This window comes from Mus pahari, chromosome 2 (assembly GCF_900095145.1).
Source record: "Mus pahari chromosome 2, PAHARI_EIJ_v1.1, whole genome shotgun sequence".
In the NCBI taxonomy this organism is placed as follows: domain Eukaryota; kingdom Metazoa; phylum Chordata; class Mammalia; order Rodentia; family Muridae; genus Mus; species Mus pahari.
This window is the reverse complement of record NC_034591.1, coordinates 139,869,283-139,889,345: the sequence shown is the minus strand read 5'-3', so window position 1 is coordinate 139,889,345 and position 20,063 is coordinate 139,869,283. Positions and strand designations below refer to the sequence as shown.

At 53.8% G+C, this 20,063-nt stretch overlaps 2 protein-coding genes and 1 non-coding gene across 6 annotated transcripts; all 3 read left to right on the top strand.

Annotated features, from left to right (window-relative positions):
- The first annotated feature begins 2,729 nt into the window (after nucleotides 1-2,729).
- On the top strand, nucleotides 2,730-16,583 carry Atn1 (atrophin 1). 4 transcript variants are annotated; one of them, XM_021190278.2, is made up of 10 exons: nucleotides 2,730-2,949; nucleotides 9,234-9,408; nucleotides 9,556-9,693; nucleotides 9,819-9,932; nucleotides 11,146-13,115; nucleotides 13,248-13,470; nucleotides 13,714-14,410; nucleotides 15,275-15,418; nucleotides 15,715-15,895; nucleotides 16,021-16,556. In XM_021190278.2, the coding sequence occupies exons 2-10, from the start codon at nucleotides 9,382-9,384 to the stop codon at nucleotides 16,052-16,054; spliced, it is 3,528 nt and encodes a 1,175-aa protein (XP_021045937.1). In that variant the 5' UTR covers nucleotides 2,730-2,949; nucleotides 9,234-9,381; the 3' UTR covers nucleotides 16,055-16,556. The 4 variants fall into 4 exon arrangements, with proteins under 4 accessions (XP_021045937.1, XP_021045935.1, XP_021045936.1 ...); XM_021190276.2 differs by having other exon boundaries at nucleotides 2,732-2,949; nucleotides 11,143-13,115; nucleotides 16,021-16,583; XM_021190277.2 differs by lacking the exon at nucleotides 2,730-2,949 and adding an exon at nucleotides 3,191-3,262 and having other exon boundaries at nucleotides 11,143-13,115; nucleotides 16,021-16,583.
- A 1,300-nt stretch (nucleotides 16,584-17,883) lies between these two features.
- On the top strand, nucleotides 17,884-17,945 carry LOC115063457. The gene has a single exon (XR_003843332.1). It is a non-coding gene; the product is annotated as a U7 small nuclear RNA (small nuclear RNA).
- Nucleotides 17,890-19,928, top strand: C2H12orf57 (chromosome 2 C12orf57 homolog). Its single transcript, XM_021191167.2, has 3 exons — nucleotides 17,890-18,248; nucleotides 18,473-18,649; nucleotides 19,699-19,928. The coding sequence occupies exons 1-3, from the start codon at nucleotides 18,197-18,199 to the stop codon at nucleotides 19,848-19,850; spliced, it is 381 nt and encodes a 126-aa protein (XP_021046826.1). The 5' UTR covers nucleotides 17,890-18,196; the 3' UTR covers nucleotides 19,851-19,928.
- The last annotated feature ends 135 nt before the right edge of the window (nucleotides 19,929-20,063 follow it).

The window sequence follows — 20,063 nt, the reverse complement described above, 5'->3', positions numbered from 1 at the left end:
TGAATTTCTATGTAAGCTCCTCGTTTCCCCCACTTCTAGCACCCCTTTATGGCCCCGGGGGCTCGCTACACTTCTCTGGGGCTGCTCTCTCAGAAACTCCTAGGCTTTGGCCAGGGCTCTTGTGGCTGTAGCCACCATCCCTAACCCTTGTCTTTTCTTCCATCCATCCTAGCTAGGTGCCTTTCTGTGACAGCATTCCCAGCCCCCTTCAGGTACCAGATTGGATTGGGTTACAGCTAGCTCCGCTTGGGCCTCCAAGGCCCCTCTCTACTTTCCTTTTGTGCCACTGCCTGGAGACCAGTGGATTGTAGGGGGCTGGGGCCAGAGAAGGAGCTGGGGTGAAGGATGGGGGTGGGGTGTATATCTGATGCTCCCAGCAGCTGAGCTGTGAGCCTGGTCTTGGGTACCAGAGGAACTGGGAGGTGTAGTGCTGGCTTCTTTTCCTGGTTTCATGCCTTGTCCTTACCTAGATCTACATTTTTCTTTTCAGGCTTAGATAAGTTAACATCGTGGCTGTTGTCTTAGCGGTTAAACGAGGGAAGAAGAGGCTGAGTCTGTAAAGGATTTGGAAAGGTCCTGGGCCAGGCCCAGTGGGGAACCAAAGAGTGGAAATGCTATGGGGAGAGGGAAGAGAGGAGTCTCAGAGCTGGGTCTATCTTAGAGCACAGAGGAAAAGAAGCGAGGGGCACACAGGAGAGGACCTGGTCCAGGGCCTGGTCTCTGGGAGGCCCTGGAAGGGGACAAGCAAATGGGTATGGGGATAGAGTGAGTCCCTGCAGAGGCAAGGGACCTCACAGTGGGGTGATGGGATATTTGTTCCTAAGGAGCCAAGCATTCTTGCTTGGTCTCCCTAGTGCTTTGGAATCTGTGTAGAGCTTTTGGGTAAGTTCAAGAGCTTGGCTGAATCTGGCCTAAGGAATGGTGGCGTAACTCATACTGGGTGGCCACTAGGGCAGCCATTCTCCTCCCTAACGCAAAGGCAGCCTGCCCATTCAGTGCCCCCCACTCCACCCACTAGGTCTGCAGCTAGGCTGGCCCCCTACAAGTACCCTACCCCCAGCTCCAAATCTGGTGAACTACTAAGGGCTCCCAATCCAGACTCCAGCTCCAGCTCTTCCTAGCTCCCAGCCTGCCTCCCTCCCTTTCTCTAGCCTTCCCAATTTCAGCTGCCAAAAATCACCCCGTCTCTAGTGTCCTTTGTCCTGAGAGATGTTGCTGCTGGTTTGGGGCCAGAGAAGGAGCCCAGAAGAAGGCACGGCTGGAGTGATGGGGGTGCTGACTTCATGGCTGGGCATGGCTGGCACGCTGACTGGAGAAGAGTTGGGAGGAGCATGCTGTAGTCTGTGCTGGGGACTGCCTCCATATTCCAACAATTGTTGTGGGGAACCTGGGCACCCTAAGTTGTATGTAGGTCCTTTCTACCTAATCTCCCACTTCATCCCTTCTATGACCATGACCAAAGATGCTACTAGTAATGACTTCAGACTTGAGAAGGTCTAGTTCAGGACACTCAAGAAAAGGAAGGGGCCAAATGTGAAGTGCCATCCCTCAGTTACCTCTTCCACACTAGGACCTGGCCCCCAGTCTGTCACTCCTCCAGCGTTCTCTCTCCTCTCTAGCTCCTCTCTTTTCCCATCACTGACCCTCCCACCACGTTGCCACAAAGGCCCTATTTATCTTGTATTTCCTTCCAGACCTCTCTAATTCATTCTCCTCCACTTTTTTTGCCAAAGGAAATAGTTCTTAGTTCGACTGGAAGTCCCCACGTTCATGTTTTACCAACCCAGTCCACCCCAGTCTCCCTCTAGAATAGGCATCCTCTCTCCCCGCTCCCTCCACTTCTGAGACTTCCCATGCCTTCTCTCCCACAGAGGGATCTCTGGACTTGCCTCCCTCCCGCTTTCCTTCAGCATTCCCAAATTCTTGTGGTTTGCATTCTTCTCAACACCAATCACTGCCTTAAACTCTTATCTCTTCCAGAAACACCATTCTCCTAGTATGTCTTCATCCTTTCCCGCCCAGGTCCACAAACTTCCATCGTAGGCTCTCCAAAACTGCCCCCCTAAACCCCTCCAGCCTCAGCTTCTGGCCCTTCCTCTCCATCTTTCCAATACAGTCCCATTATCCAAATCTCTACTTCAGTATTCCCCAAACTCCACCTACTTCACCCCTGCCACAGCCCCTCTTGTCCCCAAACTTCTCCAGCCTCCCCAGGTCTGCCTTCGCAGTCCACAGCCCCTCCCACCCAGCCCTCTCCCGCGCGGGGCCCGCGAGCTCCCCACGCTCTGCGCAGCGAGGCCCTCGCTCTCCGCGCCCCGGCCGGCTTCGGCCAACTCGCCCGGCGCCTCCCCTTCCCCGATCCTCCGCCCCTCGACTGCCGCGCGCTCCCTCCCTCGCGTCTCCTCCGGGCCCCTCTCTCTCCTCCGTTCCTCCGCGCTCCCTCCTTCTCCCTCTTCCTCCCTGCTCCCATCCCCCTCTCCCGAGCGCCCTCCCTCCGCCGTCCGCTTTCCTGTGCGAGTCGCCGGACGCGCCGCCCAGCCTGTCCGTCCGCCCGCAGCCCCGCGCCCGGCCGGGGCTTCGGGCCAGGACGCGTTTCGGGGTGGCAGGCCTCGGGGCGGGCTAGGGGCGCGCGGCACGAGCGGCGGGAGGGTCGGGGGTCGCGGGCCTCGCCGGGGCCGCGAGTGCGGGCGGAGGCGGGCGGCGCGGCGGGGGCGGGCGGCGCGTTCCGGGCGGGAGGGCGGGCGAGGAGCGCGAGAAGCCGATCGGGGCTGCGCGGGGAGCCGGGCATGGGGGCCGCCCTCCGGGGGGGCCGGGGCCGCCGCCGCCGCCGCCGCGGCAGCGACTGAAGCCGCGCAGCAAGGAGGGGCGGGGAGTGGCCGCCGCCGTCCCCGGGAGGCGCCGGAGCCCGACCGCACTCGCAGCCAGCCAGCCGTCCGGAGCTGCTCGCAGGTAAGGTCCGCTGCCGCCGGCCCGGGCCGCCCCGTTCCGGCCCGCGGCTCCCCGCCCCCACCCCTCCCGGTCCCCCCTCCCGCCGCCGCCTCCATTTGTTATTTTCCCGGTCGCGTTCCCTCATTGCGGGCACGACCGGGCCCGAGGCTGGGGACTCAGGGGGTGGGGCCGCCCGGAGGAGGGACGCGGGCCCGGGAGTCGCGAGCTCGGGAGGTGGGGGGGAGGAGGGTCTTGGGAGGAGGGCTGACGGGGCCGAGCGTCGCCAGGACCACAGCCTAAAGGGGAGGAACGCCGAGGTGGAGACTTGGCGGAGGTAAACGGGGGATGCTGTGCGGGTGGTTCGCGGAGACGGCAGGACGGATCGGGGAGATGGCAGCGAGGTGGGGCGTGAAGGCTCCAGTAACCCCACAGGCCCAGAACCCGGGTTCCAGAACCCAGGGTTTCGGGTATTGGGAACAGGGAAAGGGGTGTGGTAGGTGGTAAAAGGAGGGCTGTAGCTGCCGAGAGGGGGGATTGAACCTGGGGGCATGGAGATGAACCGGGAGAGGCCCATCTTTGAGAAGACGGACGTTTTCTGGGGTGGAAATGGGAAGGCCGTATCTTTTGTGACTCAGTTTTCTTTTCCCCAATCCCGGTCACCTCTGACCCTATTTTCCTAATCCCAGACCTAGTTACTTCGTGGGGTCGGGGGCACTGAGTCTTGGTAGTGTGAGTCCTCCTAACACGAATAAGAAAGGCAGGAATACTGAAGGGAGAATTAGAAAGGTTGGGAGGATGGGAAAGAAGAGAGGATTGGGCAATCATATAGGCATTCCCAGGAATTGTGACCTCCACCCTCACCCCCCCCCCCCCCCCCCCCCCCCCCCCCCCCCCCCCCCCCCCCCCCCCCCCGAGCACTGGCTGTCCCGTAGCTGGGCTCTCTCTGGGAGGACTTACTCACTGCTTTGAACTCGGAGATCTCTTTGTGCCTGGGGTAGCTTACCCTAAAGCTCCCTTCCTTGAGGGTACGGTGAGAAGGTCGGAGTTGCTCTGGCAACTAAGGTGGTAATGGTGGCTGCCAGATGGACCCCTGGGATGGTCTCTTGGGGGGCACTTTTTTAAAAATCCATTTTGTTGCCATGGTAGTGAGCCAGTGGGAAGTCCAGTAGGTGGGGATTCAGTGTGTAGATTGGGCCTCACTCAGCCTGTAGCTTTGTCCTTGGTGGGTCTCTGGGAGATGTTTCCGGTGTTGCCCCAAGTAGGGGTTTCCTAAGGAGGCATCCCTTCTCCTCCAGAAGTCTGTTGGAACAAGTAACCCCGTTGCTTGCGTGTCATTCCTGCAAGCCTCTACCTGGGTATGGTGCGAAGATGAAAATGTTGTTGTTCAAACTATATTGTCTGGGCCGGGGTAGCTCAGTAGCAGTGCTATTTCCTAGCATGCATACATAGGTCCTGGGTTTGAGCTCCAGAACCAAAAACAAAATTAAAAAACCCAAGTTACATCACCGTGGGCAATTTCTGTTCGCCTCTACCACTCTTATTGTCTTATAAATGGTTGACTCTTTTAAACTACTTTCTTTCCTTGAATTCCTCTTTGGGTCTTTCTTCCTTCTTTTTCAGTTCTCAGGGTGACCCTTTCATTCAACTGATCTTTGACCTTTTTTCTGAACCTACAAAAATGGTGTGGCTCTCCATGCCTGTCTGGGTGAGGGCTATGAGAGAGGCTAGAGGCTATGAAATAGGTTAGAGCAGAGCAGGATGCTCTGGAATGGGGGCTGGGAGACCAAGGTGTACTTCTTGATGTCCCTCTGTGACCTTGGGCAAGTCACTTCTCTTGTCTTTGAGCTTCACCTTCATGGTGTGATGAAATGGCCCCTAGTTCCTTCAGCAGACCTGGGTTCTAACAAGGCTGCATTGTTATCTGCTTGTCTGTGCTTCATGGATGTCTTGGTCATTTTCACCTGATTGTTAATCTGGCAGGTCTAGAATGATTGGGGGTGACTGGTGATCCTGAAATACGTCTTGTAAGCTCTTCCCAGAAGTCTGTGACATGATCATTTTCTGACATTCCTGTCATATTTGCATAGTTGCTCCTTACTTTTTTAAAATTTAATCACATATATTTATTTTGTGTGTGTGCTACGTGCACATGTGCAGGTCAGAGCGTGGCTTGAATTGGTTCTCTTCTACCATGTGGGTTCCATGGTTCAACTCATTTTTAGTAGTAATCTCTGTTTGTTTGTTTGGTTGGTTTTGAAGCGGGCTTTTAGCCAAAGCTGTCCTTGAACTCACTGCTTAAGGAAATGACCTTGAGCTTCCCTCTATCTCTGCAGTCCTCAGATTGCAGGCCTGGACCACACCCTGTTTTATAAGGTGCTGGGGATCTAACCCAGGCCTTCTCGGAATCTCACCTCTGATCCACACCCAATTCTCTTCATTTTCTTCCCTCTGCCTACCCATGGACTCTTCTGATTTCCTATTTCCCTGCCTTCCAAATTTTGGTCTTCCTTGCTTTCCTTTTGCCATAAGGTAATGAGGGCAAATGTGTGTTATTGTACATGGTAGGTGTTTCTAAGGGTTAGACAGACAGAGACAGCTTCTAAGTGTCCACGTGCTACACAGGCAAGATGGAACGCCACGCGGCCAGTTGGTTTTAGAGCCCCAATGTACCTACGATATGACCAACCTCTTTCCAGTTCCTTCCCTTCCTCTGCCCATCCTTATCCCAGGAACTTCTTCCCCATTGAAGACTGTTTTTCTTTCAGATTTCAGCTGATTAAAAAAGGTAAGAAAGGTGATTGCACTGTTCTCCAACAAATTTTGTTGTAATTTTTGACCTTTTGGGTCTTTTAGGATCCAAACTAGCTTGGTGACCAGGCTCTGATGAGGAGACTGTCACCGGGCTCTAGGGGTCCTGATAAGAAAACCAGCCACGGGTGGTCATCTTTGTTACCCTTGTTACTGTACTCTCTTCTGTTCAGTACTGCTCCTTGCACATTTGCTTCTTCTCCATCCTCTTGTTTTTCCATCTGTAGCTTTATGTGTTGAGAGGATTTCATGAAACTTAGACTGGCTTTGAACTTGCTATTTGCCGAGGGTGGCTGGTCCTGCCTTCACCTCTTAAGTGCTGGATTTCAAGAATTCGACCCCGTGTCTGGTAATGCATATTCTGTTAACCAATCCACAAACCAACTAGAAAGTGTAGTTGTAGCTATAGTTGAAGTATACTAGTTTACAGGGCAAAGCATCAGTTGAAAGTTTGAACTTGGGGCTCTGTCCCATCCATTTTGTGCCCCTTGGGAATAAGTTAAGTTTCCTGGGAAGGTTAGACTCACTCATTTCTCATTGCCTGCCTCAGTATGGCCCAGTGGTGATGGGCAAAGAGTAATCACCTGTGTTCCTTAGAGAAAGTGCACGTAAAAATGTCATTAACCTGTACCTGCCAACTCAGAATGAGTGGGTAAACTGAGTCTGTTCTTTCCAGGGTTACCAGTGAATTCAAAAAACCTGCTTAGCTCAGGGTATGCCAGTAATTTCAGCACTTGAGACCCTGCCTCAAAAACACAAAACAATAGCAACCAAAAAGATCTACTGACATTCACTTGGTTTAAAGGACATTGACCACAGTGCACTTGACTGGGTGAGGTGCTCCTGGGGAACCTGAGATGGAAGATCCTGCATTTGTAGCTGCATAAGGTGCATAGGGTGATTCTGTCTCAGAGATGGGCAAGACCTGGTATGTGTGTACATGACATAGGAGAAAGAATAAAAAGGAAAACTATGACAATAGCATTTTTCACTCTTAAAATATCTTACAGGCTGGGGCTTGGTGGTGCACACTTTTAATCCTGTTCTCAGGAGGCAGAGGCAAGCAGATATCTGTAAGTTCAAGCCCAGCCTGGTCTATATGTCTCAGAGAAGGAGGTAAAGAGAGAGAGAGAGGAGTGAAAGGGGACCGGAGAGGTGGCTCAGTTGTTTAGAGCACTTGTTGCTCAGGCAGAGGATCCAGGCTCTGTTCTCAGCACCCACATGATAGATCACACATCCTAACTCCCAACGAATCTGCTGTCCTCTTCTGACCCCCACGGGAACTAGGCACACACATGGCACACATACATTCAGGCAAACGTTGATACGTAGAAAATTAAACTCAAAAAAATCATGGGTAGTATTTATGGAGTAGTTTGACTCTTAGCAACTGGAAATACAGTTCAGTGTGGTAGTCTGGCACACTTGAGACCCTGGCTCAGTGCTCAGCACCAGGTAAGCCTGTAATCCCATCACTGGGGGAGTGGAGGCTGAAGTACAGATGAGAAGGGCTGGCTGTGGCGACACAGATGGACGATGGTATCCGTAGTTGTACTGCTGGATACAGATAGACAGGCTGTCGGTGCCGAGTGGGAGGGCAGGCTTCTCATCTGTAAGTCTGTATTGTAGGTTCACTGGCACTTTGTCTCTTTGTAGTTTTAAAATCGTTTGAGGGCTGGAGAGATGGCTCAGTGGTTAAGAGCATTGACTGCTCTTCCAGAGGTCCTGAGTTCAATTCCTAGCAACTACATGGTGGCTCATGACCCCGTCTGTAATGGGATCCGATGCCTTCTTCTGGTGTGTCTGAAGACAGCTGCAGTGTACTCATAAATACAGTAAATCTTTAAAAAATAAAATATTTTGAGTTGGACCAGGCTGTGGTGGAGCATGTCTTTAATCCCAGCACTGGCAGAGGCAGGTGGATCTCTTGAGTTGGAGGACAGCCTGGTCTATACAGAGAAACTCTGTCTCAAAAAAATTGAGTTGGGCTGGTGAGGTGGCTCACCGGGTAAAGGCACTTGCCGTAAAGTCTGACAAGTGGAGTTTGACCCCTGGGTCCCATGGGGTGAGAGGGGGAGAACTGACTCTTACGGCTGACCTCTGACCTCCACACAGCATAGCGTCTGTACACCTCTCCCCTCAGTCAATCAGTATATTTTGAGTCTGGGTAATATGAATGCTTTGACATATCTTTTAAGTACAGGATACAGAAACACCAATATAGTCATCCCTTGATATCTGGGAGATTTGTTATAGTACATTACACACACACACCAAAATGAACACATACTCAAGTCCCAGTGTCTGTATATGCCTGCACACGCTCTTCCATGTTCTTTAAATCATCTGTAGATCATGCTTAGTAACCAGTTCCATGTAAATGTTTGATAAAGCTGAGGTTGCAAACTGTTGTAGACATGCCATGCATAGGAGGTGAACAGTGGTTAAATGGAAGACACTGGAGAGGGACCTAGGGTTTGTGAAAAGGTGGGACACTGCAGCAACTTATAGGTGGAGCAAGGTGGTGGCGATGTAGCAGATTCAAATTTTGTTTAGAACTTTCTGGAATTTTTCCTCCCGAATATTGTCAGTCCAGTTTGGTTAAATGTATGGATAAGAACCCTACAAGTGGAAAAGGCCAACTGCCAGATCTTGAGGCTGTCTAAAGGTTCTGCAGTTTTGAAGATGCCCAGGTTTGGGGTTGATGTTGGTGAGGCTGTGTCGCTCGGTATTGTAGATGGGATGTTCTTCTGCATTGTCTGATGTGATGTGAAAAAAGATTCTTATCTGTGTGACTGATCTAGGTCTTCTCAGAATTCTCTCCTACTTCTGAGGAGAGTTTAGAAGAGCAAGCCTGGCCTTTGCCTTTGAAGTTGGATTGCGGAGGGCTTGGCTCTGGCTTCATTTTGGGTCATTGTTCTTCCCTTTGGAAGGTGGGGCAGGTCATTGTCACAGTCTTTGAGCCTCAGTTCCCTTAATTATGCCTACTTTAGAGTATGTTGGAGATGTTACTGAAATCGTATGTAAAGGGCTCGACACAGGAGATACACAGTAAACCAATTCTTGAACCTCATTTCTTTGTGCTTCTTTGGAATTTGGAAGGCTCTGGAACTCATGAGTAGACAAATGTTTTATTTTGGCTTTTAGACAGGAGTTTGCTGTTTAGTTTAGTCTGGCCTTGAGTATGTGATGCCCATGATACAATCTTCTGAGTGCTGGCATTACAGGCATCTGCCACCACACCAGGCCACAGATACTCTTTAGTGCTTGTGGAGGGTAAAGTCCTGCTGTGTATTAGGTTGGGGCTCATAGGTACCTCTGGATATTCTGCATTCCCTAGAGATGAAAGAGATGATACTGTAAGAATTTCCTCCCCTTAGCTGATGTAGCCTATGGAGCAAGTCCCAGCCTCTTGTGGTCTGCCTCCCGACTCCCGCTGGTTACTCGGCCCCACTGTTTCTGTTACGTATGAAGACGCTGATGCTTTTCCCTAACAGATTCTCTGAAAATACCCTGCAAGTACCACGTGCTTACAGCTGCTGCCAGCTTCCCAGGCCACAGCTGTGGGGAGCTTGGGGTACAGCAGACCCGTTTCTGTATTCAGCTGCCCAGGCAGAGGAGAATGGGGTCTCCACAGCCTGAAGAATGAAGACACGACAGAATAAAGACTCGGTGAGTAGAACCTATCCTAAGCTGTATGGCAGATCAGGGGCAGGGGCGGGGAAGCCAGGAGGAGGGGCTTGAAGTGGAGAACAGAAGCAGCATAGAGCCTAAAGTTAGGGCCCTGTGAAAACATTACCTGTACCATCCTGCTCTCAGATGTCAATGAGGAGTGGACGGAAGAAAGAGGCCCCTGGGCCCCGGGAAGAGCTGAGATCAAGGGGCCGGGCCTCCCCTGGAGGGGTCAGCACATCCAGCAGTGATGGCAAAGCTGAGAAGTCCAGGCAGACAGCCAAGGTATTCTGTCCTCTCGTCCCCTCAGGATGCACCGCAGCTGACGGGGTGTTTGGGGTGGGGATGGGGGGCGACTTCAGGTCTGGTAGAGACTTGAGATGGAAGGAATGTTCTCTTCTCCCTAACAGAAGGCCCGGATAGAGGAGCCCTCTGCCCCAAAGGCCAACAAGCAGGGCCGGAGCGAGGAGGTCTCAGAGAGTGAGAGTGAGGAGACCAGTGCGCCCAAAAAGACCAAAACCGAGGTGAGAGGCCTTGCAGCCGCTGTGGCCTGTGTTCTGACTGTTCTTTCTGCAAACTTCTCTTCAGCACCACTGCCGCTTTGCTCTCTGCTTACCCGTTACCTATTTGAGTGGTCCTGCCTATAATATAGCGGAGAGCTCTTGACACGTTAGTAAGAACAGTATGTGATAAGGCTGGGCCAGAGGGGACTGGAAGGGTAGGGAAGGTTATCATAACTTCCTTTGTGGGAAGAACAAAAGCTATGAGGAGGATGCAGCAATGAGGCTGGGAATATAGCTCACTTGGTAGAGTGCTTTGCATAGTACACAGTGCTGAGTCCAGGCACTTAATAACATCTAGAAGCTGGGCTTGGTGGTGCGCATCTCACATCCTAGCATTCAGAAGATGGACATAGGAAAATAAAAATTCAAGGTCACCCAGGAAGTGGTGGTGCAAACTTTTAATTGTAGCATCAGGGAGGCAGAGGCAGGCAGATCTCTGAATTCAAGGTCAGCCTGGTCTACAGAGTGAGTTCCAGGGCTACACAGAGAAACCCTGTCTCAAAAAACCAACCCCACCCCTTAGGAAAATCATGGTTATCCTGTGATATATGGTGATTTGGATATCAGCCTATGTTATCTTACACAGTCTTTAAAATAGGGGGTGAGGAGGCCTTGGAGAAATGGTTCTTCAGTTGGGCACACTGGCTGTTGTTCTAGAGGACCTGGGTTCAATTCCCAACACCCACATGGTGGCTCACAGCTGTATGTAGCTCCAATTCCTAGGGAATCCAACACCCTCATATAGTCATACATGTAGGTAAAACACCAATGCACATAAAATAAAAATAAATCTTGAGAGGGAGAGAGAGAAAGAGATAGACAGATCGACTGACAGACAGACAGACCGAGGTAGCAAGGGACTGCAGTCAGCTGTGAAGGGAAAGAGATAGACAGACAGACCGACCAACAGACAGACAGACAGACAGACAGACCGGGGTAGCGAGGGACTGTGAAGCGACTGCTTGAGATGAACATCTGAAGGTCTAGGACAAGGAAGGAAATACACTATTAGGGAGCAGCTGAGAGGTGGGAGAGGGAGCTACTAGATGACAGGGGCGCCTTGAGTGAGCCTCCCCATCACATCACACTGTGGCACAACAGTCCTGAGAGGAGGAGGAAGTAACTGGGAAGCAGGAAAGGAAAGAGGAAATCTAGCCCTTTTCCCTGACAGCAGGAGCTCCCTCGCCCGCAGTCTCCCTCGGATCTGGACAGCTTGGATGGGCGCAGCATTAACGATGATGGCAGCAGCGACCCTAGAGATATAGACCAGGACAACCGAAGCACATCCCCCAGCATCTACAGCCCGGGCAGTGTGGAAAATGACTCGGACTCATCCTCCGGCCTGTCCCAGGGCCCTGCCCGCCCCTACCACCCACCTCCACTCTTCCCTCCTTCCCCTCCACCACCAGACAGTACTCCCCGACAGCCAGAGTCTGGCTTTGAACCTCATCCTACTGTGCCGCCTACTGGATATCATGCTCCGATGGAGCCCCCCACATCGAGATTATTCCAGGGTCCACCACCTGGAGCTCCTCCCACACACCCACAGCTCTACCCTGGGAATGCTGGTGGAGGTGTTTTATCTGGACCCCCCATGGGTCCCAAAGGGGGAGCCGCTACCTCCTCAGTGGGTCCCCCTAGCGGAGGCAAGCAACATCCCCCACCCACTACCCCGATTCCAATATCAAGTTCTGGGGCCAGTGGTGCTCCTCCGGCCAAGCCACCCAGTGCGCCAGTGGGTGGTGGGAACTTACCTTCTGCTCCCCCACCAGCTTCTTTCCCCCATGTGACACCAAACCTGCCTCCTCCACCTGCCCTGAGACCCCTCAACAATGCCTCAGCCTCTCCTCCTGGCATGGGGGCTCAGCCAATCCCTGGGCATCTATCCTCTCCCCATGCCATGGGGCAGGGCATGAGTGGACTTCCTCCTGGCCCAGAGAAGGCTCCAACCCTGGCCCCGTCTCCCCACCCTTTACCCCCAGCTTCTTCCTCTGCCCCTGGGCCCCCAATGCGATATCCATATTCGTCCTCCAGTAGCTCGGCCGCAGCCTCCTCTAGTTCCTCCTCCTCCTCCTCCTCCTCCGCCTCCCCGTACCCGGCTTCCCAGGCCCTGCCCAGTTACCCTCACTCCTTCCCCCCACCAGCTAGTATGTCTGTCTCTAACCAGCCACCCAGGTACACCCAGCCTCCCCTCCCGGCCCAGGCTGTGTGGAGCCAGGGCCCGCCGCCGCCGCCGCCGCATGGCCGCCTCCTGGCCACCACCACCCATTCAGGCCCTTTCCCTCCTACTGGGGGTCAATCCACAGCCCATCCAGCAGCCCCTACACATCACCATCACCAGCAGCAGCAACCACAGCAACATCACCATGGAAACTCTGGGCCCCCTCCACCCGGAGCGTATCCTCACCCCCTAGAGAGCAGTAACTCCCATCATGCACACCCTTACAACATGTCACCTTCCCTGGGGTCTTTAAGGCCCTACCCCCCAGGGCCAGCACACCTGCCTCCACCTCATGGCCAGGTGTCCTATAGCCAAGCAGGTCCCAATGGTCCCCCGGTTTCTTCCAACACTTCCGGGTCTTCCTCTCAAGCCTCCTATTCATGTTCACACCCCTCTTCATCCCAGGGCCCCCAAGGGGCATCCTACCCCTTCCCCCCTGTCCCCCCAGTCACCACCTCCTCAGCTACCCTTTCCACTGTCATCGCCACCGTGGCTTCCTCGCCAGCAGGCTACAAGACAGCCTCGCCACCCGGGCCCCCGCAGTACAGCAAGAGAGCCCCATCCCCAGGGTCCTACAAGACAGCCACCCCGCCTGGATACAAACCGGGGTCACCACCCTCCTTCAGAACAGGGACCCCACCCGGCTATCGAGGCACCTCTCCGCCAGCAGGCCCAGGGACCTTCAAGCCGGGTTCGCCCACCGTGGGGCCGGGGCCCCTGCCACCCGCGGGGCCATCAAGTTTGTCATCTCTGCCTCCGCCACCCGCGGCCCCGACTACAGGGCCGCCCCTGACTGCCACGCAGATCAAGCAGGAGCCAGCGGAAGAGTATGAGACCCCCGAGAGTCCGGCGCCTCCGGCCCGCAGCCCCTCGCCCCCTCCCAAGGTGGTGGACGTGCCTAGCCATGCCAGCCAGTCAGCCAGGTGAGCCGCCCTGGGGTGGGCTTGAGGGAGGGTGGGTGTGCGCAGACGGAAGGGGCTCTGCGTTCGTGGCCGGCGTGCGACAAGCTGGTGGGGGCCGCCTTTGAGGCTCACAGGTCCGCGCCCGCCCGGCAGGTTCAACAAGCACCTGGACCGCGGCTTCAACTCGTGCGCGCGCAGCGACCTGTACTTCGTGCCCCTGGAGGGCTCCAAGCTGGCCAAGAAGCGCGCGGACCTGGTGGAGAAAGTGCGGCGCGAGGCCGAGCAGCGCGCGCGCGAGGAGAAAGAGCGCGAGCGCGAGCGGGAACGCGAGAAGGAGCGCGAGCGCGAGAAAGAGCGCGAGCTGGAGCGCAGTGTGGTGAGTGCGTCACAAGGGGCGCCGCGCCGCGCCTCTCCCGGGCCCCGGCCCGCGCCGCCGGTCGCTACGCCACCTGGCGGACGGGAGGAGCCGCCGCAGCCCGGAAAAGCTCAGGTTTCCAGGCGGTGGGGAAGCTGCAATGAAGCGGTTTGACTTTGGACCGCTGAGTCCGATGGGCAGCCTGGGGCGGGTAACTGTGCCCGCGTCTGTTATTTTGACTCCACTTCTGTATGATTTCTACAGAAACTGGCCCAGGAGGGCCGTGCTCCAGTGGAGTGCCCGTCTCTGGGTCCAGTGCCCCATCGGCCTCCCTTTGAGCCTGGCAGCGCTGTGGCTACAGTGCCCCCTTACCTGGGTCCTGATACTCCGGCCCTGCGCACTCTCAGTGAATACGCCCGACCTCATGTCATGTCTCCTGGCAATCGCAACCACCCATTCTATGTGCCCTTGGGGGCAGTGGACCCGGGGCTTCTGGGTTACAATGTCCCAGCCCTGTACAGCAGCGACCCAGCTGCCCGAGAACGGGAGCGGGAAGCCCGTGAACGTGACCTCCGTGACCGGCTCAAGCCTGGCTTTGAGGTGAAACCTAGTGAGCTGGAACCCCTACATGGGGTTCCCGGGCCAGGCCTGGATCCCTTCCCCCGACACGGGGGCCTGGCTCTACAGCCCGGGCCGCCTGGCCTGCATCCTTTCCCTTTTCATCCGAGCCTGGGGCCCCTGGAACGAGAACGGCTAGCGCTGGCAGCTGGGCCAGCCCTGCGTCCTGACATGTCTTATGCTGAGCGGTTGGCAGCTGAAAGGCAGCATGCAGAAAGGGTGGCAGCCCTGGGCAATGACCCACTAGCCCGGCTGCAGATGCTCAACGTGACTCCTCATCACCACCAGCACTCCCACATCCACTCTCACCTTCACCTGCACCAGCAGGATGCTATCCACGCAGGTAAGACCTTTTCCTACTTCGAAGTGTGCCATAATGTTTTTTTCCCTTCGCCTGGCCAGAACTCCCGTCTCCTGAGATTGCCGTTCTAATCTTTGTTTCCTCGGCTTCCCTTCGCACTGTCTCGTTCCTACTCATAGCCCAGCCCCTCTAACCTTGATAACAGATCAATACGGAGCCTTTAGAAGAACCACCTTCCTCTTATCTTTATACCCTCTCCATGCCCTTTACATATCGATGTGTACTCAAAGCTTGTTTGGTGCCAGCATCTCCTTTCCCTCACATCTAGGAGTCTTCTGTGTTTCTGCCCATCTGTAGATTTAGAACTTTTAAGGAAAGTCCATGAAACTTAGTCATAGGCAATAATGAGCTTATATACTGTAGTTTATGGCCCAGAACAATGCCTGACCGGCCTTAGAGCCATTCATTTTGAGTTCCTTGTTTCTTCTCACCCGGCTCCCTTGCCAGAGCATTTAGTTAGTTAGTTAGTTAGTAAGTAAGTATTCAAAACCCCAGGCTCTGGGCATTTTTATACATCACACTCTGCTCATGTTCGTACCAGCTCCTAATAGTTATCCCTGATATATTTCTTAAACTTAAGAAAGAAGTGTTTCCTAAACGTATCCTTCATCTCTTCTGAGTAGTCCAGTCTTGTCTTTGCTTCTCTGCTCTGTACTATCCTGTCTTCAGTCTTCCATGTCTCTTCTCCAGCTGCTGTCATCTCAGAGGGTCTAGCTCCTCTCTCCCACCTTGGTTTTGCTTTGGATCCTCGTGTCTGTCTCTTCACAAGCTAGATCCCTCCACCCCAATGTATAGTTGTCCCCAACCCTGCCTCCTGGTGACACCTTCCTCTTCTCTGCCCTCCAGCCTCCGCCTCGGTGCACCCTCTCATTGACCCCCTGGCCTCAGGGTCTCACCTTACCCGGATCCCCTACCCAGCTGGGACCCTCCCCAATCCCCTTCTTCCTCACCCCCTGCACGAGAACGAAGTTCTTCGTCACCAGCTCTTTGGTAAGGATGGAGGAGGGGAGGCTTATATGAGGGAACACCAGAACAGAGGAGCTCGGGGGGAGAAGGGCCAAGTGGAGTCTGGAGAGGGATTCGAACAACTAAGACAGAAACAGAGACCTGAGGTCCTTCCAAAGGAGCCTCAAGCGCTAGGGCTTGTTCCGGTCCACCACAGGCCAGCAGGGCATAGGGTAGGTGCTGGAACTTTACATTTTTAGCCTCAGCTTCCTCTGTCTGTCTGGAAAGTGGCTGACTGTCCCCATCCAGCAGTCATTCACTCCTGTGCCTTCTTCTCACAGCTGCCCCTTACCGGGACCTGCCGGCCTCCCTTTCTGCTCCAATGTCAGCAGCTCATCAGCTGCAGGCCATGCACGCACAGTCAGCTGAGCTGCAGCGCTTGGCTCTGGAACAGCAGCAGTGGCTACACGCTCATCACCCATTGCACAGCGTGCCACTCCCTGCCCAGGAAGACTACTACAGGTACTCCAGGTTGCCCCCCAGAGCACAAGGGGAAGTGGGTTCTGGGCGTGGTCCAACAGGACACCCAGCCCTTGGGAGGGGGAGCCCCCTTTCTCAGTCTCATCTCTGCATTGCCTCTTATCTAGTCACCTGAAGAAGGAGAGTGACAAGCCGCTGTAGAAGCTGCGATCCAGACAGCATCCACTGCTCCTTCATCCAGACCTTGGAGGACCACCCCAACCTTTTGACCCCACCCCACCCCCAGCCGAGGAGAGGGTGCTGCCCACTTGCAGAGCTCCTGCAGCTGGGCAGAGGGAGGGAGGGAAGAAGGAACAGACAAGGTCAGGGTCTGGGGTTGTGTGCAGAGGTGGGAAGTGGCAAGGGTGGGGACAGCAAGTGCACAGTATCTTGGACCAGGTCCCTCCTCCTGTCCCCTGCTTTTCTTCTCCTCTATGCCGAATCCTTGGTGGCCACTGCCCCCCCCCCATTGGTGTGATTTTTTTTTTTTTCATCTGTTAGATGTGGCTGTTTTGCGTAGCATTGTGTGCTGCCCCACCCCATCCCTGTGTGTGCACCCCCTCCCTCGGCAATATGTGCCCTTACCTGTCCCACATTAATAATTTATATATATAAATATCTATATGATGCTCTTTAAAAAACATCCTGACCAAAACCAAACAAACAAAAAATCCTCACAGTTCCCCAGGAATATGTCTGTGATGTGTTTTTTATTTGGGGGAGGGTGGTTATGGCGGGTAGGGTGTTGGGGTGGGTAGGGTGTTGGGGTGGGTGGGGGAAAGGTCTGGGTGGGGGAAAGGCCTGGGTGTTGTGGGGAAGTGGGAAGAGATGAATGGGGTTTTCTTATGGAAACGAGTTGGACAAGGCTCTTTTTTTTTTTTTTTATTCATTTATTTTACAAATGTCTTCATGTATACCAGAAGAGAATATCAAATCCCATTACAGATGGTTGTGAGCTACCATGTGGTTGCTGGAAATTGAACTCAGGATGTCTGGAAGAGCAGTCTGTGCTCTTAACCACTGAGCCATCTCTTTAACCTGACAAGGCTCTTTTTGATCTTGGATGCTCAGCTGTACTTATGGGGGTGTCCTGTCTTAGACCTTTAGATTGGGGAGTTAAGGCCCCTGAGGCCTTTCAGAGCAAGAATAGGCCCACAGCAAGCATAAGCAAATCTAAAACCTGCTCAGACCTTGGAAGTACTTACATCGCTGACATAATGTGCCACCAGAGTGCTCCAGAAGACAGAATCAGAGATCTGAATCCCTTTCCATAGCATAGTTTATAAATGATTTGAAACAGTTAAAGTTATATAACTAGCAGGCCAATAAGATTAGTATTTGTAAAAGATTTACTTCTAATTAGGTGTATGAGTTCATGTCTGCGCTTATGAATGCAAGGCCTCTTTTGAGGCCAGAAGATGTTGGATCCCCTGTAGCTTGAGTTAGGGCAGTTAGCAACTGCCACGCAGGGTGAGCCATCTTTGCAACCCAAACTGGCCTTGAACTTCCTCTCAGCTTTTGTGCTGGTATCACAGAACTGTGGCGCTATGCCGGGTCGGGCCTGATGTTCCAGAGACCTTGCAGTGTGGGGAGAGGATGGGTAATAAAAGCTTTTAACGATGAGAATACAAGGCATCGGGCCACATGTAGTGCCTGCCACTACAGAAGAACAAATTCACTTCGGCTTTTGCTCCAAGCCTTTAATCTCGCGAAGTCTTTTTTTTTTTTTTTTTTTTCTTAACGTAGGAGCTGTGATTGGTTGTTTTCAGCCAATCAGCACTGACTCATTTGCATAGCCTCTTCAAGCGGTTACAAACTCTAGAAACGAGCGGTTTTAATAGTCTTCTACAATATTATTTATCGAACCGAATTAGAAACTGTGCTTTATGATTCATATATCGATGGAGAGTTGTGGAAATGGCACGCTGATCTCACCCTCATCGAAAGTGGAGTTGATGCCCTTCCCTGGCTCGCTACAGACGCACTTCCGCAAGTGTTACAGCTCTTTTAGAATTTGTCTAGTAGGTTTTCTGACTTCGGTCGGAAAACCCCTCCCAATTTTACTGGTCTACAATGGAAGCAGAGTAACCGTCCTTCCCGCTATCCGTGGTACCAGAGGGGCTTTGATCCTTTTCTGGTTTCCTAGGAGACGCGTGTGTTAGAGCCACGCTCTGAGACTTCCGCCTCGTGCGATCCCGTTTCCTTTCTGCCTCCACTGGCCTGCAGCCGTGGGGGAGGCTGCTGGGTGCAGGCGTCTCCGGATCTCTTCTGTGTTCCCACTACTCGAGCACCGAGTGGCGTCCTATGGCGTCCGCCTCGGCTCAGCCCGCGGCCCTGAGCGCAGAGCAGGCCAAGGGTGAGGAACCGAGCCTGGGCGTGGGCCGTCTTCTAGGGGGAGGGCGCGGTACTGTTCTTTCTTTCCCTCTCCAAGTGGGGCCCTTGCCCATTAGGGCGAAGGGTTGGGAGGACAAGCTTATCGGGTTGCTACCAGGCCTCGGCCCACTAATTCCCTGCCTCTTCCATCCTCTGGGCTCGCCCGCCGTGCTCCGCGGACCTCTCTGGGATGCTTCCGTCTCGCAGTGGTCTTGGCGGAGGTGATCCAAGCGTTCTCGGCCCCAGAGAATGCGGTGCGCATGGACGAGGCTAGAGACAATGCGTGCAACGATATGGGCAAGATGCTGCAATTTGTGCTGCCCGTAGCCACACAGATCCAGCAGGAGGTTATTAAAGCCTATGGCTTCAGCTGCGACGGGGAAGGTGGGTCCCACAGGGCTTGGCGAAGGAATGGACTGGGGGTGGGACGCATGATGATGCCCCCCCCCTCCCCGATCGATCTTTTTCTCGCCACTGGGCGGCAGTCACATCAAACATTGCCACTCACAGTTCAGGGACTAGACTTTAAGCCCCGCCTGAAAAGTGGCCTTTCATCCCAGCATTTGAGAGGCAGAGGCAGGCAGGTCTCTGAGTTCAAGATCAGCCTTCATGGTCTGTAGGATGAGGAGTTCCAGGGCAGCCATGGCTATACAAAGAAACCCTGTCTTGAAAAACCAAAAACCCCACCAAACAAAACAAGTTCTGGCTCTAAAGTCCAAAGCCTTATGGTAGGCAAGTGTCCGGCCCTCCAGCTTCCCAGGTCTCCCTGAGTCAGGGTCGCACTAAGCTGCCCAGGGTGGTCTTGAACCAGAGACCCGTCTTTCTCAGCCTTTTGAGTAGATGATATTACAGGCTTGAGCCACTAGGCCCAGCCCTAACCTGAACTCATTCTTGTACCTGAACTCTTTCTTGTCTGCCTCTTGGCTAATAGGTTTGGTGTGGGAGGTTGAGCTCTCTCTTCCCAAGGACACTTGTTTATTTGTTGTTGTTGTTAGCCAGATCTACCAGGGAGTCTCTTTCATATTGGGCTGCTTGAGGCTAAACTACTGAACGTGGTTCACCCGAGAATGAAAACATAATGCTTTTTAATTGCTTTTTTGTTTGTTTGCTTGTTTTTTGAGACAGGGTTTCTCTGTGTAGCCCTGGCTATCTTGGAACTCGCTTTGTAGACCAGGCTGGCCTCGAACTCAAGAGATCCACCTGCCTCTGCCTCCCGAGTGCTGAAATTAAGGGCAAGCCCAGCTGTTTTAGGGCTTTTTCATAGTGCATCCAGTTGTGCTAGTGAAAACTGGGGAGGGGTTGGTTGAAGCCATGCAGGACTTGGGTGTGAATTGTCCTCTCTTGCTGATGGTTGCCTTCTACTCTGGGGAACCCCCTTGGCTGCCTCCACACCTGGTCTCCAGCAGTGTGGGTTGACTTGCTTCTGATTGCAGGTGTCCTTAAGTTTGCCCGCCTGGTCAAGTCTTATGAAGCCCAGGATCCCGAGATTGCCAGCCTGTCAGGCAAGCTGAAGGCCCTGTTCCTGCCACCCATGACACTGCCGCCCCATGGGCCTGCTTCCGGAAGCAGTGTGGCCGCCTCCTGAGATTGGTTCTTGTCTGTGTGCTGCTGCTGTGGAGCCACCCTTGTGTTCCGGAGGATAATAAATGTACTTGTGACTAAACCTTTGTGTCAGTCATCTGTACTCCTGATTCCCACCCACCCCCCCTCCTTGTTGCCACCTAGCCGCCTCTAGCCTTTCCCCTCCTTTAGACCCTTCCTATCCACCCTGCTCTCACGAGCCCTAGGGTGTGGGAGG

Coding starts and splice junctions, on each gene's coding strand:
- Atn1 (XM_021190276.2), top strand. CDS start 9,382: ATGAAGACACGACAGAATAAAGACTCG. Junction 9,409..9,555: donor CACGACAGAATAAAGACTCG/GTGAGTAGAACC, acceptor TCCTGCTCTCAG/ATGTCAATGAGGAGTGGACG. Junction 15,896..16,020: donor GCCCAGGAAGACTACTACAG/GTACTCCAGGTT, acceptor CCTCTTATCTAG/TCACCTGAAGAAGGAGAGTG.
- C2H12orf57 (XM_021191167.2), top strand. CDS start 18,197: ATGGCGTCCGCCTCGGCTCAGCCCGCGGCCCTGAGCGCAGAGCAGGCC. Junction 18,249..18,472: donor GAGCGCAGAGCAGGCCAAGG/GTGAGGAACCGA, acceptor TCCGTCTCGCAG/TGGTCTTGGCGGAGGTGATC. Junction 18,650..19,698: donor CTTCAGCTGCGACGGGGAAG/GTGGGTCCCACA, acceptor TTCTGATTGCAG/GTGTCCTTAAGTTTGCCCGC.